At 36.5% G+C, this 25,357-nt stretch overlaps 1 protein-coding gene across 8 annotated transcripts in view; it reads right to left on the minus strand.

Annotated features, from left to right (window-relative positions):
- Window positions 1–1,317: 1,317 nt before the first annotated feature.
- The window catches only part of LOC100649568 (soluble guanylate cyclase 88E), a 38,452-nt gene continuing 14,412 nt past the window's right edge, over window positions 1,318–25,357 (minus strand). For 6 of the 8 annotated variants that reach the window (XM_048404158.1, XM_048404160.1, XM_048404157.1 and 3 more), the window contains 12 exons: window positions 17,736–17,929; window positions 16,234–16,447; window positions 15,486–15,759; window positions 13,960–14,083; window positions 13,296–13,437; window positions 10,762–10,888; window positions 8,039–8,243; window positions 7,315–7,461; window positions 6,257–6,389; window positions 5,773–6,000; window positions 5,224–5,553; window positions 1,318–4,382 (listed from right to left, as the gene is read on the minus strand). In XM_048404158.1, the coding sequence (XP_048260115.1) occupies window positions 3,997–4,382; window positions 5,224–5,553; window positions 5,773–6,000; window positions 6,257–6,389; window positions 7,315–7,461; window positions 8,039–8,243; window positions 10,762–10,888; window positions 13,296–13,437; window positions 13,960–14,083; window positions 15,486–15,759; window positions 16,234–16,447; window positions 17,736–17,903 (2,478 nt within the window). In that variant the 5' untranslated portion in view covers window positions 17,904–17,929 and the 3' untranslated portion in view covers window positions 1,318–3,996. The remainder of the gene's footprint in view (window positions 4,383–5,223; window positions 5,554–5,772; window positions 6,001–6,256; window positions 6,390–7,314; window positions 7,462–8,038; window positions 8,244–10,761; window positions 10,889–13,295; window positions 13,438–13,959; window positions 14,084–15,485; window positions 15,760–16,233; window positions 16,448–17,735; window positions 17,930–25,357) is intronic. The other 2 variants (XM_048404159.1, XM_048404162.1) reach the window with 1 other exon arrangement.

The following is a 25,357-nucleotide window of genomic DNA, read 5'->3' on the forward strand; positions in this document are numbered from 1 at the left end:
CAACGGATCAATGTAAAAGAAAATACCGATTAACCTCGTGATCTTCTGTTGATCACGTGCCAATTGAATTGTTACAAAATGAATTTATTGCGCGAATTAAATGTAAATGAATCTGTTGGACTTTAGCGTAATTTATAAGGTCAGGTGCAAGTTATAACAGAAAATAGTCCTAACTTTATAATATTATCGTAACGAATCAACGCTTGAGATCAAGATTAATTAATCGATTAATATTAGGCAAACATTTCAAACGATATTCTTCACAGACAAAGCTTAAAATTAATTATCAAAGGAAAAAGAAAATTCGTTCGCTCATCTGATCAATTTTTCGTCCACTTCGTTACATCTCATCTTATCGTATTTCGTCGATCAATCGGTGATAAACGTCACCTCCGTTTAATAGATTTAAAGCTATCGACGCGACGAACTATCTTCGCGAAAACAAAGATTACAATCGGATATGAAAGGAGTATCTGCCAGAGAAACTGGAAGAGCGACACGCGACGAGTATTAAAAGAAAGCCAAGTTCTCGGTAAGTTTCTGCCTCTTATTCGATTTAAAATGTACGATACGAGTATCGATATTAACATACGTGACAAGAATATACTATATATAAATTTCATTTAAGACACTTTTGAATTGCAATCGTTGAGAATTGCAGAACGTCGGTTTCGATCGACAACGCACGCGATCGACTTTCAAATTTCCGCTAAAACCTCGTGCGTAGAAGCTAACCAGGTGCTACGTTTCTCGCTTGTTCCCTTTTCGTGCGCTGGCCAAATCGCTGCAAACTGTCGTTTGAAATATTAAATACGCGTTACACGCACAGCAAACAATGTTATTTGTACACCGAGTCGCGAAAACTATTCGACTACTCGCGGACAATGTATTGCGCGAGTTATACGAGAAAACATTTTGAAATTTGTTGTTGCCACTGTTACGAAACTCGGTTACCACGATTACATTGATAACGTTTCGAATCAATCTGAAGATGTCTGTACATAGAACTACGAGACATTTAACACGAACACGTGCGCAGGATGCGATCGAACGTAGAAGCGGACACGACGCGATCGTTTGTGGAAAGATGAGAGAAGATTATCAAGTAAAATTTGTTTATTCTTGGCTTAGCTTTTAATGATTAGAGAAGATCTAGTTCGGAAATTTATCGAGTATAATTGAACGTGGCCAATTTCACTGATTGGCCTGGACAGGAATAAATGATCGTCGCATAGTCGTTCTACGCGTGAGAGTACCATTTGTTCGTAAGACTCTTCGTTTGCGGGAAAAATAAGTTTGAAAATTCGTCCTATTTTCTTGAAAATAAAATATTAAATGGGAAAATATCATTCTACGTTTCTGATTTATTTTCACACATAGAATAACTTCTCGTTGATAGTTTAACCCTGTTCAGTTCCGAATCAGCCACGTTCGAATATACTCGATAAATTTTTAAATTCGATATCCTCGAAAACTGATCTGAGAAATTTTATTCTATGCTTTTTCCTTATTTTTCCGCATAGAATCGCGTCCTGCCCGCTTTTACGTGTTAGTCGAACGGACCCTGTATTTATATTTCGTAGAGGTGACAAAAGTATTTAAAAACAGCGAATTAAGCGTTACATTGTTAAACCTGAATATTAACAATTACTATTATTATTATTATATGCTTCGGATGGCTATTTGTAACTGTATATTAATTTTTTATTAACGCATTTGCAACAGGTGTTTTGCAATTTTTATATTCATATTCAGACTGATTTCATATTTTGCCAATACAATCGTGACAAGTATCGTAGTACTAATGAATTTTCGTTATCAAGTACCTTTCATTGTAGTACTAACGAAGTTTCAAAATGTTTAATATAACAGATAGAATATGGACATAAAATTCATCTAAAATCGTAAGTGTTCTAATACTATCGTGAGTCAGTATACATATATCGTAAATAGACTGCGGATTTTTATACATTTTTGGGGAAATTTGAGAATGCAAAAATAGACAGAATGAACATACGCGAATATATAATAAATGAAAAATATTCAAAGTATTTTACCGTTTGTTGTTATATTTAGTAGATAAGATAAACTACCTAGGTTTCGTTTTAATTATTTATAAAGATACGAAGTTGCTTAAATATCCGCAGTCTAATTATTTAATAACATTTATAGACACGATATTTCTATTATTTATAATCGATAGAATGTCGATTAAAAGGAAGGTAATGGTAATAAATGTCTACCGTTTTTTTTTTTTTATTCATTGAGATCTTTTCTTTTCGTCATTGATATTACATTTTTCGTTCCTCGCAACATTAAAAAATTCAATAATTTAAACTACTATCTAAACGTTACTTTGCTTATCTTCCTTATGTCTGTAACATATCTATAATAAATACTTTCTTAAAACAACAGCGCTTAGAATTCTAAATTTATGTCTACGTATCTGTACATAAATTCAAAAATTCCAACATTGCCTATGAAGAACCATCCATCGTTCGATTCCCGACAAATTAATCGACGAACGTGCATTTCAACAGAAAAGTTGAGGCATTTTTTATAAAATGGAATTATTCAGCTTGCCTTACTGTACCATCTCTTCGGCATCATTTTACGTACATTATCAGACAACTTGAAATCACTTGCCCAACTGTATTTTACATATACAGTGAATCGTCTATCAATTTCGTTTATTATTTCGATTAATTCGAAACATAATAGACGTATTAATTCGAAATCAATGGCATGGTATCTCTTGCTCGAATAAAATTCCGCACGTGAAGCTTCCTTACAAATGTTTACTTTTCATGGGATTACCTAACGATTTCATATTTCGAACGATAATGTACAATATGATGTTTGTATATTATACGTCCGGTGAATGAAACGATAGATTTATCGTAGAACAACTAGAAAACGAAGACAACGAGAAACATCGAATTTGCGTCAAATGGCGCAATTTCCTCTCACACCGAAAGTGTCTTAAACTTGTGCTGGCGGTAGTGTAGCTTTATCGGGGTTCGCACTTTGATAGTAGCGTGTGTCGTTCGTCACCGTCACGAAGCTAATACTGCAATTCCAGCGAAACGTCGAAATTTATCTCTCTCGAATTCCATAAACGAAAATATTTCAAACGACAGCTTCCAACGACTGACGCAAACTCGGAGCAACGCCCTGCGACGCTAATCCCGCGATCAAAATATAAAAGCGATCATCAGCGAAATATAAGCGGGTTCCAAATCGTCCTAAGGGTGTCGGTGCTCGACCAATGAAAAATGAACGATATACTAAGTGTGCCACGCAATTTGGACAAGCTCTCGTTTTGACACGTTAAAAGATAGAAGAGAGTTTCGCTAGACAAAATCTTAATTCTTTCTTAATATAATCTTAGGATCGTCCCTGTTTCTTCAAACTAGGATGAGATCATGAAGATGCGAGAACTCGATGGCCGCCCATTTTTCGTTACAGAAAATCTCGACAGACGTGTCAAAGCAGACACGCGATATCTTTTGCAAAATTGAAAAAGTTCTCGAATGGAGATGATTCAAACAAACGACGCGAGTCGATGCTCGTGCGAACTCGCGACGAAAGTGTACGTCGAGGTGTACGTCGTAATCGTTCGAATCAAACTGATATCGCGGAAAACGTCCAAGTACACGTACTAAAGTTGCGATCAAAGAATCTTTTCAGAATGCATTAGTATCGTCGCCGTGTCAAGACTACTTGGGTTGTCAGTCTCCGGACGATCCTGCTACTCTAAACAGGTGATCTCGGAATATTCGAAACGATTAATTACCATCGCCCTCGATTAATTTTGTCCAACGAATTTTCTTTTCTATCTTCTACCGTTTCAGAGCTGTAGCTTGTCCCAGTCGCGTGGGACACTCTGTATACTCGCAACCATGAGTTCGATCACGCTCGGTGTACGCACCGTCGAAACAACGAGGTCAACTCGTCGAGAAGGCAAATCGATGGACAGACTCGCAGCTTGTCCTACTAGGCGATGCAGCATCCGTTGTTTTGATGGCGCGTTTTGCCGCTCTTCGACATCGTGAAACCAGGACAACACTGATCCTGGTGCGTCAACGACTGCGAGTTGCTGAGATCGCTATGGAACGTGGTGTAATACTCTTTGCTCTTCTGTCGCTTCGAGACGTCGGAATCGGCAGACGCAGCTCTGTCGTCGCGAGACTCCTCCGACGACGAACTCGAGCTCGTCACGTTCAACTCTGGTTTCGGGTGTATCCCGGCCGATCGGTTCTCCGCGCGGGGCGATAAACTGTCCCTGTGCTGTCTGAAGTGTTCCTCGGTGTCGCTCAGAAGGCAGCTGAACATCTCCGAGTTCCTGGTCATCACCGCACCCATCGAGTTCGACCTGCATTCTGAAAGTAGACAGGTTTTCAGGGAGAAATTATTAATGTTTCACTGGTAAGGATCACTATAATGAATGATACCATAATGAACCTTCTGATGACCTAATTCTATCGGATCGGCCCAAGAGTTCGTTCGGTTTTTCTTGCAAGGTGTCTTTAGTGGCATTTAGTTGCCTCCCATTTCGTTCGAAATATCATTCTTAAGGTCGTGCTGTGAAAGTTACTTTAGCTTGCATTAAAAAAAGAAAAAGGAGCTTGTTGAGATCGGTGTAACCATTTCGACGACAAATTTAGATTTCGAATCGTTCGGATCTCTCGATAAGACGTAGACAAGCTGATACGTATAAGCACACGTAAACGTATAATTACGTCTGGCCTGAAACTCTGCCGCGTATTTTGGATCGTTGCCTCGTACAAATGCAACGTTCTGATTAATTTCTTGTTCTATCTTTCCCTTTCATTTATCTTTCACCGTTCTCATCCTGCGGGCTCTACTTTCAACCACCGAGTTAACGTCTCAACTGAAACTCGAGGTTGGAACGCGCGTCTCGTGTTCCTCGTTCTCTGTGCTTCTACCACTTAAACTTCTCGCATCGCCCAAACTTCGAAAACATGGAAATCCAGACGAAAGCGTGAAATACGAAACTCGAACGGTAGAATGTAAAAATACAAAAATACCGTGCGAAACTGTAAATTTAACACTCGGTTCTATCTTTACCGAGTATCTTCTTACATCTCCCAGTGGGTAGCTTTTGTAAATTACAAGCCATCGAAATTTCAGACTCTTCGCGCTCTTTCTAGCATGTAGTGTTTACGAGTAAATGATTTATCGTTTCAGAATTTTAGTTACCTTTCGAATCGGCGTTCTTCGTCGGTGAATTTGCCACTGATCGACGAGCAACGTCTTGGAACGTGATAGGCGAGTAAATTCTTCTTTCCTCGGGGATGAACGTCGAATCTGCGGGCGTTGGCGAGACAATATTCGAACCTCTCCTGGACAACGTGTCCAAGCAATTTTGATTTTCGTACATGGTGGCTGCCGTGAAAGCAGCCGGCGTCCCTGCGGATACTCTCTTCTCGGTGTTTCTCGTGTTCCACTGCGTCGGTTCTTGAATGGTAATTCCTTTCGTCGACGACGATCTATGTTCCCTTTTTTCTAACCAGTAAGTCTTCATCGTGCCTGAAATACACGCGATACTCTGTAATCTGCACGTTTGGAGTCGTTTCGATGCCACCTTTTTCAACCATTTCGTTGAATCTCGGTGGTATTTGTAATATTGGATTGGCAACTAAGTGATTGCGGATTTTCCCATTAGATGGTATTGATAAAATCCGCAATCACTTAGTTGCCAAGCCAATATTTCCCATCGAATTATATCTCATAATGCTAATTGCATACCTTTCCCCTTCACTTCTATCTCCCCTCGTTCTTTAACTTTATACGACGGCGACAATAGTTCTCGCGTGGATTCTGATATGTGTATTTGCATTGCCTGGCTGGTTGCCTCCATACGAGATGCAGTGTTCACCGAATCACCGAACAAACAATATCGTGGCATTTTCAAGCCGACTATACCGGCCACCACAGCACCGCTATGGATACCGACTCGTATTTGAAGATGAAGACCTGAAGTAGGAAATTACAAGAGTGTTATAATCGCTAGAAAAGAAGAAACAAAAAGAGGAGAAGAGATGAGTACGCAGGATAAGGAGCCGCCTACGATTTCAACGACTTTGAAGTACGTTCTTCAAATGGAATTAAATATACGTGGTATCTGTACATAAATCAATTCTTCAAAACATTTTGCGAAATATATCGATCTTCTTAACGGGAGCAAAATTTTATCCGAAATATAGTTAAGTTACCTGCCGCAGAAATTTACCTGTGGATCGATCTTTGAGGTCCGTTATCGCTTCGACCATATCGAGCGCCATATCACACACACGATCTGCGTGATCGTTCTCCTTCACTGGTGCACCAGATACCACCATGTAGGCGTCGCCGATGGTTTCGACCTAGCGGAACAAATTGTAAGGATTGTCATCGAATATACGTGAAATATTCAATACCCTGGATGAAGAGAACTATCGAGATACGTGGAAACGAACGTTTGACCCTTTCGCTTCGGCAGTCCGGTCCGCCGAAGTACTGTCACTGAAAGGAAACGCGCGCCAGTGATACGCACAGTATGTGTGATTGCTGTATGTACGTTTTCCTAAGTCTTATATAACAATAATTCTTGTATATGAAATATCGTTTCACTGTCAATGAATTTAATAGACTTTTTAGCATGAAACAGTAGACGATCGTTTGGATGTTTGAAATGTATCGCGTGAAACGTTTTGATGTTGTTTCAACAACGAGTAACTTTAAGAAGCGATTGATCCAATATGTCAATAAAATCAACGGAAGATGTTCTGCTGATAACGAAAAATTATATTATTGACTACAGATAGCACTTGTTTATGCATCATTTGGATGTCGGATATATGGGCTGCCGGACTCAGGAGTCATAAGCAGAGCTCGAAGCGAAAGGGTTAAACCAAACTAACCGTGCTGTGGTTCTCGAGTTTCTACAAATTGTCCATCTCCTCTTCTTTCGCTAAGAATACAACGTTGCCGATGTTCCGACGAAATAATTAATTAAATTATTACTAATTGGTGTGACTGATATATTCAACGATAATTTCTTCGTACGTAATCCGCTGAAATACTTGATACCTCGAATGTTACGTGTGGTGGTATTTTTGTTTTTGAACGTTTTGACGTTAGAGGAGTAGAATCGCATCGAGGATGACGGAGAAGAACGCAGCAAGATTTAGAAGGAGTTTTGAAAAAGACGCGCGGTTTCTTTTAATGATTGTGCGTCGCGTTCTCGAATAAAGCAAGAGAATGATTTTGAGGACGAATAAATGTCTAACTCTTACTACCTAAGAATACCTTATACACCCGGTTCCGTTCTGTTAACGTGTCGAAAAGGGAGTACATCGCGTTCAACATGGACACCACCTCCATCGGTGTGATTCTGCTGCAGATCTCTGTAAATGTCACTACGTCCGAGAATAAAATTGAAACGCTGTCGAACATCTGAAATAGTCATGATAGTGAAACGTGTTAATCAATCACGGTCAGAGATGATTATTTTTCTTCGACATCCATCGCTTTCACGTACGATAGCGTAAATGATAGTCGTAACGAGAGGATACAGTACGTAATTTCGGTAAACGTAGCAATCAATAATTTGGTGATTATTTACAAAGGGGACGATCTGATCGATTACAGTCATCTCGAAATACGTTGTCAAGGTCGGTATTCCGAACAATTTTTACCTGCATGCGTTATTGCAAAGTTTCTGTTTCAATGAAATAATTTGGGAAATAATTACCGATAACATTAGACGAGAAACAATTTATAAAATAATACGCTGAAATGTTCAAAGATTCGAAACTGTCGTGTACGTTCGTACATCGAATCATCTTGCATCGCGTTATAAAGTTCGAGATGAAAAATTCGAGTTCTAAAATTTTTAACATCGACGATGACGAGAAACTGGTTGCTTTATGACAAAGAAAAATACTTTCGTAGTATCGGTATTCGATGGATAATAGAGGATTTATCAGCGTATAACAGACAACGAAGATTCGTCTTAAACCATTGCTCTTACCTCGCACGTGTCTATCGGACTCTCGCCGTTTCTCAAACGATCTGCCACCTGTTTCGGTATCATCTGATACAGCAATTCGTCCGTGCGTTTCATCTCCTCGTCCAACTTTCTCATAGACTCCTCTAGCTTTTTACTTTTCAATTGCTCCTGGTCTAAAGCTAACTTCAGTTCTACCGATTGTTGAGTGCCAGCAAGCATCAGATCTCTATAACAAAAGGGTCACATGCTTTCTATCTATACAATCTGTTTTATCGTAATCATCGTGATACTGGTACTCCGCAGCAATCGTGTAACTGTTGCACTCGCTCTCGCACTTTGTATTTGCACTTACGCTTCACGTATGCACTCGCACTTGCACTTCGTATTTGCACTTCGCACCTGCGTTTTCCGTTCGTTCTTTGCGCCAACGTTTCGTACGCTGCAGTTTCAGGTCTGCTCTCAAGAAGTAGACTGCAATGTGTACGAAACGTTTGCGCAAAAGTTAAATGCAAAATGCAAGTGCAACTGCAAGTACAAAGTACAAGTATAAGTGCAAGTGCAAGTGCATATGCAAGTGCAACTGCAAGTACAAAGTACAAGTATAAGTGCAAATACAAAACGCAAGTGCGAGTGCAACTGCAAGTACAAAGTGCAAGTGCAAGTACAAGTACAAAACGCAAGTGCAGATATAACAGCAAGTACAAAATGCAAGTGCAAGTTCAAGTGTAAGTGCAAGTTCAAGTGCAAGTGCAAGTGCAAGTGCAAGTGCAACTGCAAGTACAAAGTGCAAGTGCAACTGCAACTGCAAGTGCAACTGCAAGTGCAACTGCAAGTGCAACTGCAAGTGCAAGTGCAACTGCAAGTGCAACTGCAAGTGCAACTGCAAGTGCAACTGCAAGTGCAACTGCAAGTGCAAGTGCAAGTGCAAGTGCAACTGCAAGTGCAAGTGCAAGTGCAAGTGCAAGTGCAAGTGCAAGTGCAAGTGCAAGTGCAAGTGCAAGTGCAAGTGCAACTGCAAGTGCAACTGCAACTGCAAGTGCAAGTGCAAGTGCAAGTGCAAGTGCAAGTGCAACTGCAAGTGCAAAGTGCAAGTGCAACTGCAACTGCAACTGCAAGTGCAACTGCAACTGCAAAGTGCAAGTGCAACTGCAAGTGCAAAGTGCAAGTGCAAGTGCAAGTGCAAATGCAAGTGCAAGTGCAAGTGCAAGTGCAAGTGCAAGTGCAAGTGCAAGTGCAAGTGCAAGTGCAAGTGCAAGTGCAACTGCAAGTGCAACTGCAAGTGCAACTGCAAGTGCAACTGCAAGTGCAACTGCAACTGCAAGTGCAAGTGCAAGTGCAAGTGCAACTGCAACTGCAACTGCAACTGCAACTGCAACTGCAACTGCAACTGCAAGTGCAAGTGCAAGTGCAAGTGCAAAGTGCAAGTGCAAGTGCAACTGCAAGTGCAAGTGCAAGTGCAAGTGCAAGTGCAAGTGCAAGTGCAAAGTGCAAAGTGCAAGTGCAAGTTCAAGTGCAACTGCAGGTTCAAGTGCAAGTGCAAGTGCAAGTACAAAGTGCAAGTGCAAATGCAACGATTACGCTGTTGCTGCCGAGAAACCAATATCATGACGTCTCGCCGTCGCGAAAGTTTGAAGTCTAAAATTAACTATGATTAGAATTGCGTATAACAATGTATCGTGCTGATAAATCTCTATGGATATCGCGTACGAAATTCGTCTCTCAGTCGACGTCAATTGGTAAAGCACCATTTGTTAAGAAGTGTAAAAAGTTAATTGCTTCTTTTCTTAGGAACAACGACTGAAATAGTAACATTCTGGGGCTTAATAAATAAAAAGAAAAATAGCAGCTTTCTAAAGTTTTACAGTTAACCGATCAAGGACCAACATTCATCTGCGATTTCTTTTTAATCGATTCTCGCTATTCGTATCGTAATTATGAGAAAGAATTTCAAAAAGTTGTTTAATATTCCTCTCTGGGTGCTGTAATTTTTGTGGAATTTCAAAAAATTAAGAATCTATAGTACTTGAATAAACTATAATACTTGTCTGCTAGATTATTTTTTATGCTTCCAATTTACATAATATGTTCATTGTTCTAACATATTTCTCAACCTTGGCAAAATAATAATCTACGTCCTTTTAATAACGTTGAATTATTTTACTTATTAATCCCTAGTTAATCCTCTTACTTTTTCTTTGTTCCTTTTATTGTTATTCTTGTTGCGTTAGGCTTTTGCCCGGTGCAAGCATAATTAATAAGCGATAGTAGGTAAATAAAAATTTAATTTGGAAAGAAGAAAAATAGATAAATAAAGAAGAAAATACGTAATACAAATTTAACAAATAAAGGTAAAAAGGTAACGATATTACAAGAGCATATAAATAGATGTATAAGCAACAAGTAAATAGCAAATTGCATCAATAACAGCTGAACAATCAGTCCAATGATCCAGTGAACCCGACCACAAAATTATCGTACATCAAATAAGAATACACAAAATATAAAGACGTAGCTTTTTATATCTACCATACAAATTTAGCGGCGTAAGTTAAATAATATCGATAATATCCATGTCAATTTATTGTATGATAGATTGCTCGTACGCAGATTATAACAAAAAAAAAAAAAAAATGATAAGTAACCATACCTCGATAAAATTTTCTCTGATGCTCGAATTTCAACGAAACAACATGTACATTAGGACAACTTAGGAAGGCAGAAGTAATAAAGAAATGCATTGATACCTGCTAAAGTCATGCATCGATAGATCATTAATGTAGAGACCAGTTGCGATCAGGGAATTCAAATCTGGCATAACGGGCGTACCAAGATACATCATCATCTTCCAGTTATCCATGTATATCATCTGACCTAATGAACGTCGTGGATATTTGTTACAAAGGTTCAAACAATCAATGTTGAAACGAAGAAATTGCTTTGTCTATCGTTTTTACGTCGTTTTTACGTTGTCTCGTATTTTACGAACGCGAAACACGTAGTTCACTGTATTCCTTTCGAATTAAATCGAATTAAATCCCCCGAAACGTTTACCTTCGAATTCGGAAAATATTTTAAACTATACGTGTTACTCGATAATGTGTGTGTGTTTTTTTTTAATCGATGATTTTTAAATCGCAAACTAGAAGCTTCCATTAAATAACAATGTCTACGTATTGCACTTTTTATACGTACGTAGTCTGTTCCAAAAGCGTGTGCAAGATTTATTTATAGAAACATTTCTAGGTAACATTTTTCAGAATTAAAGCGATCGCCATAGTCGACAAAGATTTTCTTTTTTCTTAAGCACATGGGTGTTTTACGGCCTCGGTGTTTCAAACGAGTTAATAATTCTTGTATCGATAATTTGCTAATGGTTCTTCTCATTATTTCGCGTGTCTTAATGCCGACGAACAAGGCTATGTGTAACGTGAATATTTTAATAAACCTTCCAGTCTACAATTGAGCAAATGTTCTTTCTCGGAGCTAACAATTTAAATTATAAGGCAGACAGAGTCATTATCTTTGGAACAGACTATACATAAAATATAGAAAATAGAGTAAAAGAACTAAAAAAAATTTTTTTGTCACCATCGCCTATTAAACTAAAGAAAAAACGTTTCAAAATACGTCTCGTTCGAATTCTCTCGACATAACAGTTAACATAGAAAGTCACCGCTATCTTCTTCGTGTTACATAAAAATGATTTATAGAAAGAAAATAATGATCTTCTTCGCGTCCCATAAGCGTTTCGTAATAGTTTTACAATAGCTTTTATGAAAACTTGCGAGACACTGCGTGTATATAATTTCAGGCGACGTGATAATTTAATCAAGAATTTAAATAAAAAGAATATACAGGGTGGTTGGTAACTGGTGGTACAAGCGGAAAGGGGGTGATTCTACGTGAAAAAATAAGTCGAAAATATAGAATAAAAATTTTTCGTTTGAGGCTTTGTTTTCGAGAAAATCGACTTTGAATTTTCGCTCGGTACGCGTGCACTTTATCACGTCTCGTTATAACGGATCTCACTGTAAATCGTTGCCTCGGTGGATATTATCGCAGTTTAAATTTGTTTTTGCCGTAACGGAAAATTAGGAATACATAATGAAATAATATGAAGTAATCATAAAGTTTATTATTACAAAAATTACTGAAAATGTTGCCCATTCTGCCGAACACATACTTCTGCTCTTCTAAATAATAATGTGACTTCGGACACATTGGAAGTGTTTATCAACATAATATCCATCGAGACAATGATCTACAATGAAATCCGTTATAACGAGACGTGATAAAGTGCACGCGTACCGAGCGAAAATTCAAAGTCGATTTTCTCGAAAACAAAGGCTCAAACGAAAAATTTTTATTCTATATTTTCGACTTCTTTTTTCGCATAGAATCACCCCCTTTCCGCTTGTACCACCAGTTACCAACCACCCTGCAGACAAATTATATTGCAATTACGCCATATGAGGATGATAAATTGAAAAGAAATTTCAAAGACTCTGATTAGATTCATATTTGTTTCGTAAATTGACGACGACATAAAATCAATTTAAAATTGGCAAAGTTTTTACTGATATTAGAACTTTTTAAGTTAAAATTGTTGTTAAAGTTAGTAGAGTCCTTCGCATCGGTAGGCTAATTGATTCAACGAAATAATTAATATGTTTACAAAAGCCCGTAACAACGTGGCGATAGCAAATAAATTTGTATAAATTGCAGCAATATATTATTCAATAACGTGGTATGTTAACTACAGCCGGATAACAAGAGCTACGATCACCGAGTTTATTAAGCTCGGTTAATTAGAAATTAATTAAAAAATATACGACTGCCCGAAGTAATCGATCGAATAATTTCTGACAGAACACCGATCGCTGATTCATGTGTTTCCCGCTTTAGCCGTGAGTCTTACAAAGAAAATGCTTGTTTTTCGCTAGAACCGTTCACGTACCTATTTTATATACATAGATATACGTTATCTTAAATAATATTTCCATTGTTCGAAGTGATAATGTCGAAGGACACCGATACACGATCTAATCTAAGCAAAAAAGAACGAGCCTCGACGTAACAACGAATTTTTCGCCTCGTTGTAAGTGGAATATTTGTAAAAGCCTAAAACACAGTACGAAAAATCGAGATATACAATACACGATATAAACAAATGATGTAATGTTAAATTTTTCAACGAAACAAAAATAACAGTATCAAGTCGGAGAATAATCGATCTTTACAAGTGTAAACTGTTAAATGGAAATGTCAAAGGAATTACCTTTCAATCTCAAGGTTCTGTCATCTACCGAGTCGAGTTCGTCGCTCAATAAAATTTCATCTTTCTGTCGATCTGGTGGCCGTTCTGTGAGAATTGGTTCCACGGTGACTAGCTCGAAAATATTATTCGTTCTGTTTAAAATCTGCAAACAACAGGTAACAATTATTTCCGTGAATATCCGTAGCTTATTTTTACAATGTAATTTGGAATCTGTGAACCTAATTAAAGAAATGAGACCTAAGCGAAGATTGAAGTATAACACAAATTAAGTATAACAATTTCAGATATTTTTTCCGCATTATGTCCATTCTCTACATTTTTTCTCGTAATGTCCATTTTCTAAATAACGAATAAATTTTGCTCAGAAATGTGCAAACGTTCGTGGTTTAAATATACGGAGAAATAAAAGCTATAGATGTAAATTGTAACATAGAACAGGAGTAACAAAGAAAGACAAGATTTTGGCAAGATCCAATGAAGTAAACTGAAGAAAAGAGAGATTAAAGAATAACAAAATAGTAAGAAGATACTACCAAAGGGAAGTAGTTCGTATTGCCAGTTAAAAATACAGGAGAGCTGAAAAGGATCAAGGAATAGGGAAAAGCACAGTACAGAATGAACAGAGAGGTGACAAGAATAGAACAGTTTCTAAAAATATACGTACCGAGTGAAATTTGAATGCAATAAGTGGCCTGACAAGGTCGAAGAAGTGTGTAATCTTTTTGCCAACTAGATCGGGCAATATTACCATCAAAGAATTTCCGATACTCCTTACGATCATGTCTGATCTAAAAACGAAAGCTTGATTACGCGCTGTACACGCAGATCGATCGATAAAAAGATAAATAAACTTCGTCGGTAAAGATAGAAGCTTCGCCAACATAAGAAAAATGTTTTATTGTATTATTTATAAACGATGACAGTCTTGAGATTTTCTGGTCGAACAAGCATCCTGGAGGAATTGTTTGCTGAGACGTTTCTGCATTGCCAGCATTGCAACCAGTTCATCGGCGATCTCTAGACATTCACCGAACGGAATATGTGCATTCTTTATGTTCCAATGTTCCAAATGAAATAATCCAACAGTTTTCAAGAAGAGCACATTACTTGACGTTTAGTCAGCGTTGCAACTAGCTTCGTCTAGACACGTCACCGATGCTGTAGCAGCCAGTTGCAAACTAGCTAATCAGCGATGGAATATGTAGATTCTTTATATTCCAATGCCCCAAGCAAAGTAATCTGAAGGCCACTGTCCACGAAGAGTCGCTTCGTAGACGCGCATTCGTATGATCTTAGACTGTGAATTTTGAATGTTTCAAGGTTCTCAAGTAAAAGGATTAAAGTAGATAGCTCGTGGTAGGTGCTGCTAGTGTACGAGATTTTGTCTTCATCCGGGTTGCCTTCTTCTCAGTTAGGAATTGCGTAAAAATCCGGACTGTGAGTGTCGGGATTCAAATCTGGTCTTGGACGTTCGTAATCAGCTGCGCAAACCGCAGCTCTGTCGAGGATAGGGTCTTTGTGTGGCAAGCCACGGGAAGTTGAAAAGTTTGCTGTCAAGTTCTGCTACAGGATCAACCTGTATCGTCCATACAATATCCACATTATTTATTGACAAATTGGATTTTCGTCGAGAACCTCGAAATATCAACGATTATTGGTTGGCTGAAGACATCTCTTAGACGCGTTGATGTTAGCAATAGTCTTCCGCGCAGTGATCATCGTAATGTAACGTGCATCTGTCATCGAATTAAGCCGAATTTACACGGTTTCAGTTTGGAAGAACACGACGAACGAACGGTGCTCTCATGCTCGTCTCATCGGCGTACGAAACGAGGACGAAGGCAGCGTCGATCCCCCTGTTCCTCCAAAGTGAAAGAGCATAAATTCGACTGTGACATCGTCGGTAACACGTTGCAACTATAAAGAACGTAACGACAGAAGACGAAAGCGTGACATGTTAATAACGCGACAAAATGTATCCTGCTACAGTTGTAGATGGATCGTCCAGTAGACCAAATGTCTTGCACGTCTATGAAGCGACTCTGATGGACACGACGTTCCGCTGACAGTGGACAGTGAGCCTAAGAGTTTCTAACGAGATTCCTCAGAATTTCACGGTTTGTTATTCAGTTTTCGTAAGTGTCCTGATACTCTATGAACGAAGATGTAAATAAACTGGCTGCAACATACCCGAAAACGATGCAAAAAGGAAATATTTCAAACAAGACAGAGGCTCCTATTGGCAAATGCTTCTCTTCGCGTGTCATAGTCAGCGAGGCTTGGGTAAAAGCTCTGTTATCAAAGGTGAGCTGAAAAGTGACGTGCACGGTGTCGAATAGAATCTCCTCGCGCACCAGCTCGATCTGTAATTCCTTGTGATAAAAGTGTCGGGCCACCTCTCTTATCTGACCCATCGTGTAATAAACGAATCCGCGTCGTTTGCTCCTGTAATGGAGGGTCAGGCCTGCAATGCACGCAATAAAAGTAAATGTAGACCACGAATTCTATTCTTAGCCGACGATATTACGAATTAGTCTGTTTTTCTATTTTAACGCTTCGTAATTATAGACCAGTGAGACTGGGAGTAACGAGGATGACAGCGGACGATGAAAGAAGTACTTTTTGGCTAATAAACGCGCGATCGATGTTGCTTTGTTCTTTCGCTGGTAAAAATGTAAAATATAGACACCCGCAAGGGTCACACCGATCGACACGGAAAATTGAAAATCGGGCAAAAATTACTTCTTGACGTTAAAAGCGTTATTCTTTGTGAACTTGTGGAAATGACTGGTTTATCGTTCATCGTGTAGCTGGACTAATGACGTCGCAAAGCTTATTATATGAAATGCAATTGATCGTTTTGCTTTCTGAGATGATCGTGTGAAATCGCGAATCGCGTAATTTCGCGGTACATGCGATTCATTTGGAATTCGTTTACCTTGCCTCGTCTCGTTCTCGCAAATAAACGAAGGCGCTCTCATCCTAGGGTAGGAGAATTTCAGATATTCGTGTAAATTGTCCAATCCATTAAGGAAATCTCTTACGTGACGCCCAAGTACTGAAAGCACACGATCATAACCGTACTGGCCAACGAATCCTACGAAGTGTACACCCATCTGATCGAAAAATTCTTTTTCCGTTACGCCAAGTACCTGTAGTACAAGTTAGAAATGTATTCGATTGAATTAAACGATATCAATACACAGGGTATACAGTATAAAGGTACGTAAATGATAAGGTAGAGTAAAGCTTTTCTAATTAACCCATTAAAAAACCAGACAGTGAAATAGCACGTGATAGTCACGTAAATGTAACATTAGCGTGGAAACGTAGAAAGAAAGTCGTCTGTGTATTCTTTCAGGCTGCCAATGTGCAGAGTGAGTCACCTAAGAGTTTAAACTGAAATGTTCTCGATATTATTAACCTGTTATTAAGCTGTTTTCGACGAGTATACTCGTCACGAAGAAATGACAATGTTTCGTGTTGTAGCGAGCCCTGTAATTTAGTAATAAAATTAAAAAACAGTCGTTTTATTACAATTCCTAATTCTTAATTCTATGTTATAACAGCCACGCGTACTCTGTGTTTGACGAGTATACTCGTCATCGCTTACCTTTTGCGACATACTTTAGGTACACGTTTTGCAGAGTTTTCAAAGAGGTCGCAACAACTAACTGGTTAATTATATCGGAAAATGTATCAGATAAAAGTCGAATGGCTTCAAGGGAAGCGTGTTTCTTTTAACGAAACATTTTATTTTTAAACCTTTTCCTTCGACTTTGTTCTTTTAAAAACGCGTGTCTCACCGATGTGTTCGTGAAAGCTTCTCCCTTCGTCTCTTAAATGAAAACTTGTAGTCTTAATGATATTCATTAACTACGCTGAATATGCCGAGATAAAATAGTCTTGTGGACAACTTGTTCGAAAAGCGAGTAGTTTAAAAGGCAAATATGAACTTGACCATCGAAAAATAGCTATGTTAATTTCATCTTCTTTTCATTGTAGAAATTATAAAACAGATAAGACAACAGCGAAAAAACATTTATTTATGTATTATCGTTTGTTTCCAATTTAAATCCAAATGAAACATAAAATAAAACGATAAATTATCTGTGGCGTCGTTCAAATGACTTTTGTTTAAATAAGAAATTTTATTTAAGATTAAAATATTGTTTCGTTATATTATTTATTATTTAATCGGTAACTAAGATCTTGACCAACACTGACTATAACGATATACATATATCGAAATAACTTACTTAAGTACCTAGCACAAGTATTAAGTACATAGAGCATTAGTATTAGTCTGATTAAACTTCATCGATACCTACTTCCACTAAATGTCCACTTATTTTTGTCTCCGACTACTGTAAGTCATGTGTTCCTTTTACAATCGATCATTAATCATGCACTTGCGCAACGAAATTAACAAACACATACGTGAATAGCCTTCTTCGCTAATCTCGGTATAAGGTTCTCGGGGTAGACTTGATGAACGCTGAAACTAGGTTGATCTACGGATGCTTGTCGTCGGATCTCCTCCCATCTATCTTCCCCGTACACCTGTCGTATATACTCGGACATGTTTTCCAGAATTAGGCCGTACATCTTCGCTAATTTTCACTCGCTTCCTACTATAAACAGAAGAAGAAGAAAAAGGATAGAGAATGTTAAAAACGAAGAGTTTGATAGCTTGAGGTTCTTGTTTCATTTTTCACGCATCGATCTTTCCGTTGACATCAAACGATGGGATAAAATTGGATTTCCAGTTAAGTTATACGATTTATCTTGTAATTCGCCAATTTCTGTTACGAACGTTGCTTGCTATTCGATGTAACGAAGTACAAGTTGAAAAATTGTTATTAATGGCACGATAAATAGTAAAATATTAGATTGTCCCAAAAGTTCCTTTCGTTTTATATGGGAATAATGGATGCACAACATTTTGTGTTTTATATTATTTGTATATATGTTATTTTATATTATTTGTAGTAGTAGAGCAAAATAATAGGAGCATAACATTTTATATTTTATGTTATTTCACTGAATTATGTATGATCCATTTTGTAGTAGTAGAACAAAATAATAGAAGTATAACATTTTTTGTTTTTTATTATTTTACTAAATTATGTATGGTCCATTTTGTAATAACAGAACAAAATAACAGAAACACAACATTTTTTGTTTTATATTATCTTATTGAATTATGTAGGATTCCTTGTGTAGTAATAGAACAAAATAATAGAAGTACAACATTTTTTGTTTTTTATTGTTTTACTAAATTATGTTTGGTTCATTTTGTAGTAGTAGAACAAAATAATAGGAGCACAACATTTTATATTTTATGTTATTTCACTGAATCATGTATAGTCCATTTTGCAGTACTAGAACAAAATAATAGAAGCACAACATTTTTTGTTTTATATTATTTCATTGAATCATGCATGGTCCATTTTGTAATAATAGAACAAAATAACAGAAGCACAACATTTTATATTTTATGTTATTTCACTGAATCATGTATAGTCCATTTTACAGTACTAGAACAAAATAACATTTTTTGTTTTATATTATCTTATTGAATTATGTGGGATTCCTTGTGTAGTAATAGAACAAAATAATAGAAGTACAACATTTTTTGTTTTCTATTGTTTTACTGAATTATGTATGGTCCATTTTGTAATAGTAGAACAAAATAACAGAAACACAACATTTTTTGTTTTATATTATCCTATTGAATTATGTAGGATTCCTTGTGTAGTAGTAGAGCAAAATAATAGAAGCACAACATTTTATGATTTATATTATCTCATTGAACCATGTATGGTTCATTTTGTAGTAGTAGAATAAAGTGAATGGCACATGGTTCAATAAAATAATATAAAAGAAACAGCACTGTGCATCTATTATTTCCTTATGAAACTAAAGGAACTTTTGGGGCAGTTTAATATGTCATATATGTGATAACATATCATCTATTTGATATATCGTTGTCAGTTCTATGATCAAATAGTTTTCTATCGCCACAACTAAAATATACATTAATTCTTTATTGGTTTCAAATAATAATTAACAATAAATATATAATAAATACCTTCGCGTCTATGAACAATAGCTTCTATTTGAATTAATTCCAGTTCTTTTCCTCTTAAATTTTAATTGTATTTCCATAATAAAAGAGTTATGGATTAACGTGTCATATGCAGGAATTAACATTGCAATCTCGATAATCCGGGTCTCTTTTAGCCAAAGTTCTGTATTATCCGCGCTGCTTTGAACTTTATCATATCTTTGTCTTTATTTTCCTTTTTCGAGATTTTAACACAAAGAGTACGAAAGTGTAAGTAGTCAGGTGAAAATGATTAATCGACTTTTTAACCGATTAAATTACGAATTAAATCTAAATGCACAGTATTATGTTATTAAAATTTCTATGGTTTTATCATACGATTTATGAACGCTAATAAATCTTTCCGTATAATCAGAATTTTTGATTATCCGAGGTAAGCGCCGATCCGCATCACACCGTTTTCTTAAAAACGAAAAGATCGATTATGATCGTAAAAGCCAATGCGATGATTAGTCAAACTGTTAACGCAAAATATCGACCAATTATTATATCGATCGCTGAAATATAATAGATGTAATATAATATAGATAAGATAGAATATAAAGTTTGATGTCGCTGTCCGTAAAATATTTTTCATCCGAAAACGAACAGTCTTCTGCGAATGGGCCATGCAAGATTTATGACACAAAGCTCGTAATATTTCACCACTTTACATCTGTATAATGATTCAGCATGGAATTAAAATGAAATGCTTGTCAGATATGAGCAGAGTGCATTTGATTTATTTCCGAAATGCTTTACATTTCAAATGTTTCAACTTAATCTTCTTAAAATAGTTGATGCACCGTGTACAGAAAGAAGCAGAAATCCCAGAACGAAGACACGTTGAAACAAAGAACGATATATTTGTAAAAGGAAAAATCACATGGGGACAACAAAATCGTAAAAGTTGTAAGAAGTTAACTTTGCGTCGCGTACAGTTGTAACGTTACAATTGAATCCGATAATAATGAAACTCGTGCGTCGGTGATACACCGTAAAACGAAAACTATAAGAAATGTCAGAAAATATTTTATTATCGAAAAAGAAAATACCTCGATATCAGCGTAAATTTCGTATCTCTTAAATTTCTTCTTAAATTTTTATTCTGTGTTTTATTGTGTATTTTAATTGTGGCAAATTAATATGTATTTTAGTTGTGGTGATAGAGAACTATTTGATCATAGAGCTATCAATGATATGTCAAATACATGATACATACATAACATTAAGTTTAGGAAATTTATTAAATTTCCCAAAACCATAAGCTTCTTGCATCTTAACGCAACGACAAATAATTTAACAACAAATGGGATCTCTGAAGTACGGAATGTAATAATACGTATTCTGATTTATATTTAACGAATGATATTGTTATTTATGCAATACAGTATATCATAATACCCTACACGTTTCAAAATAATTTCCAATTTTCAACTTTGTTACGTACATTTAATGGGATTAATATTCGACGTCTGAAAAACCGAGAGATTTGTTTCCAGAATTTGCTTCTTCCAAGAAGATAGCGTAAATTATCCTCCACGTTTTAATTCATGAAATTACCCAAATACCTTTTGTGCAACTGAATTCTTATCATACCGATATCTGTTCTATGGTTTCATTTCCGATTTTCTACTGTTCTATCGGATACACTTATCAGATAACTGCCGATGACTATGTGCATAAGTAGATCGCTTGCGATATCTCGATAAAAACGATGCTCTTAGAAACTTAACTGAACTTGGATTTAATTATCCCGTTTCAAAGATAGATGCAGCCGCTCGCAAAGGTGTTCGAACACTTAGCACGATAAATTTTTATTTATTATTATTATTTCGTTGCCACTGTAACGAGCCACTACCATCGTCATTAATAACAACGTGATTTATAATTGTAAAATTTGAGACAAATTAAAAAGAAATAATAGTAAAATGTAGAAATTACGACAAATTTATTGCAAATTTCTTTCATACCTGATCAGAAATTGGTACGTGGCAATAGCCACAAACGTGCAATTAATGATAAAAATGGTCTCACTCAGATATCGTGGCTTATTAATATAGCGAATGACCGACTGCTCAAATACTTTGGTCATCCTTGCAAGCTACGTACGTCCGATGAATATCTTGCAACGTTTATATAAAATTTCAGATTCGTTTCAATTATTACGAATATGATCGAGATGGTTGAAACTTTTGATTCGAATGAAAATGTTTTATATATAAAAATGTTTCTAAAGGATCGCATATTTCAATTAATTTCAAGCGATCTTCCAGCCTAATTACGTTTAATGATTTCTAAACGATTTCCAATCCTTGTCATAAGAATAGATACGTTGCAAACAATCTTGCCCGATATATGTTAGATAGTTGTGCGCGTTACGTTTAATTAGAAAATTTCCTTCCATCGATTATTTTTCATCTCGCTTATATTAACTGCTGGCAAGTAAAACACGGTAAATATAAATATAAATATAAATATAAATGTCACAAAGTAGTTGTAATAAGGCAAAAAACATGTCATAAAAATTACAATAAATATAAATGTTACGTGTGATTCCTTCGAGATTTCAATAATTACAAACGATACTTACAGAGCTTACGGAATATCACGAATTATATCTATATTTCATTGAAAAGGTCGTACATTTAGAACTCGATGGAATCATGTTAATCATTGGATGCTTAAGTCGATGAGCCGTCAAAGCTACGAATGGCAATGGTATTTTATATTCGTCATAGCAATATAGTATGTGCAAGTTTATTTTTAAGTGATTAAGTAATTTATTTGTAACTTTTAAAGTTATTATTCCTAATTGATCGACTAACATGTCGATTCGATGACACGGAAATTTTTATATCGTTTCGTACGTTGACATAAGACCAATGATACGGATAAAAAATAAAAAAAAAAACTAAACAATCTAAATGTAAAAAAAATGTCTAAAGTGATGATAAATTAGGAAGAAATATAAAAAGTTTCTAAGAGAGTTGGAATACTTTCGCGAGCCAGCTGTATGCAAATATCCCAGGCAATCCGATTCACTTAACTCAACTATGTTAAGCAAACTGTTTATTACATCGCTTCTTGGCATTGATACCAGGTCGTATAATAAAAAAGCTGGATTTTATATTTATTGCACAAAATAAACTTTAGAAATCTTCTCACTTGTCGCGATTTATTCTGGCCCGTTGCTGTCGCTGGACCAAGTCCTTTTACCATAACCGACGAAAATAACTGAAGATCAAGGAATTCGCGTTGGAACGATATTTCCCGAGCGATACGCGGGACGATTTTGACCGCTTTCGGATGCTCCTCGCGTTTTTCGATTATGATGATCACTGACCCCGCGCACCAAAGGACGAGGTCTGGCCGACGGTTTTGCTTGAATTAAAATCAAGCGTCCATATAAGTAAGAGCCTGGTTATTATTAGACCGTTCACAATTTCGCTCACGTATGCACCTTTACCGATGGATATACGCGGATAGGTTCGCCCGCGGATGAAAAACGAGAGTCCACCTTCCTTTGTGGCCGAGCGTAGCTGCGCGATTTTTCAGCGATCGCTTTTACTTTTCCTAGCGTGGCAGAATTTACCGAACGTCGATCGGGCAAATTTTTAAGTTGCGATAAATAAATAAAAAGGAGGAAACTTGTACTTTCGCGCTTACGTTCGACTTTGAGAAATTACTTTATCGATCGTCGTTTTTTTAATACTTACTTAATTTATTTTGTTATTGGTCGATGTTTATATGGTAATTCCATTTCGTGTGAATTATTTCTTTTTTTTTTTTTTATTATCGTATTCCACGTGTTGAGCTACAATTTACAGCGTCTGACATTTTTAACGACAACACGTAGTGTTAAAAGTTTTATCGTTTCGGTAAATTTAGAAAATAATCGAATTTGCTTTGGAATTTTACTTTTAATTTTAATCACGTTTAAACTTCATCGGTCAATTACTTTAACCTTCAATCGCAGTTAAATTTTTAGCATCTCGTTAAACCTTCGTGCTGCGAGTTATTTCTCCTGAAATAATTACGATGGAATTTGTAAAGATTTTGTTTCGCAATAATTAAATGAACAGGCAAGTTTTACATTCTGCACGTACAGAAAATGAAAGGACGATTTCAATGTTAGCATAAATAACGACGTATGATCAAACGTCGCGGTTCTAGATCGTAGAGATGATATTACATAATTTCCAAAAATATACAGTTATTGCATTATCTACTAATTTTAACTCGTCCCATGCAATTATGTGTTTCCACGAAACCAGCTGAGAAATATTCACGCTTAATATTTATTCTGTTAACATTGGAGATGAACCAAAGAATCAATTGGGTCACGTTGACCTATTAAAAAATCAGCAAGGGTCGTTCATTCCACTAATAATTCGAAAAATGTTCATTTTCGTTTCGAAATTCACAGGAACATAGCTATTTATGACTTTAATAACTGTTTTCAAAATATAAGAAAAGATGCTTGGAAATATTTCGAATTTTAGAATGCCAGTTCTAACTAAATGCTTTGTTAAAGAATATCTGCTAATTATTCCCGATTTAGAAAATTTCATGAAAAATAATTCAATTAAATTAAATTCTTCAAAATTTCATCGATCCCTCGTTGAATGTGCTTTTATAAATAACAACAGCTATCGAGCTTTTCCAACGCGTACTTTCGTTCCTATTAATTCTAAGGGTCCATTTTCCCTCCGCTCTCAAATTTCTTCTACTCCAACTCTTTCGTTAACGTTACATAAAAAAGAAAAGAATGTCTTTTCCCAAAACCCCAAATTTTTCTGTTCGAAAAATTACTTACGATCGTTCAGGTTCGGTCGATCTTAACGAGCAAATCACAGCACCGTGGAATTCAAAGAAATTGTCAATTTCATAATCCTACAGATTATTGAAAAAGTGGACGAAATTGAAAATCAACATCACCAATACGAATTGTTCGAAACTAGTTTTATTACCAAAGAACAAAATTTCACTCGCGTTTCGTGTATTTGCCAATGAAATTATACCATTCACGATGCAAAACAGTATCGTTCGAATTTCGTAATACCATCGATACTCATACTCTCTCTCTCTCTTTCTTTCTTTTTCTCACGATAAATTTCGAACGATCAATGGAAGCACACATTTCTGGCAGCCACATCTGCAACTTCTATTTATATGATGGACTAGCGGAGGACCGCGGAGTCACTAGAAAAATATCCTGAAATAAACACCCTCCCTATTAATGATTTTACTTTAACGAGCACTTTCTGTTGTGAACGCCGACTATGATCGGTTCAACTTTTACCCGAAGCTTTTTACGGCTTTCGATGGAAAAGAAATTTTCACGGCTAGGATCGTTCACGCGTGTACCATTCGATGGAAATACGCATTGGGAATTTTCTGAAGATTTTCTTCTCTACGTCGTTCCAACATATAGCGTTACTAACAAACTCTACGACTCTAATACGTTTAAAAAACAATTTCGTTGGTTTCGCGACTCTTTGGAATTTTGGATAAAGAAGAAACTTCCCCGTGTAAGATAATTTATTATACAGTGTAATTTATTATAATTCACATCACTCGGATTCAAACGCATATCGCACATTTTCTTGAAAGCTCGCCGCTACCCGATTTATTGGATTTTACTCGGTTCCCGTTATTTTGCGTAGCTCTTTTCCACGCGTGTGCTGTATCGTTGAAAAATTCTAGGATTTCGAGAAATTTTGCAAAAAACTGCAAGGTAGTTTGTACTCCGGTATTCAGCGAAAACGTTGCGAATTATCTTGAAATTTCAGCGATAGAGAAGTTTGGACGTGTTTAATATGCGCATATTTAATGCACAAGTTTAACGCTCGCACGAGACATCTGCTTAAAGAGAAAGAGACTGCAACTACTTTAGGTAATTGTAAGAACCTTTTCTTTTAAAGATTCACGGATTTTATTCCTTTGTTAG

Source organism: Bombus terrestris, chromosome 3 (genome assembly GCF_910591885.1).
Source record: "Bombus terrestris chromosome 3, iyBomTerr1.2, whole genome shotgun sequence".
Taxonomy (NCBI): domain Eukaryota; kingdom Metazoa; phylum Arthropoda; class Insecta; order Hymenoptera; family Apidae; genus Bombus; species Bombus terrestris.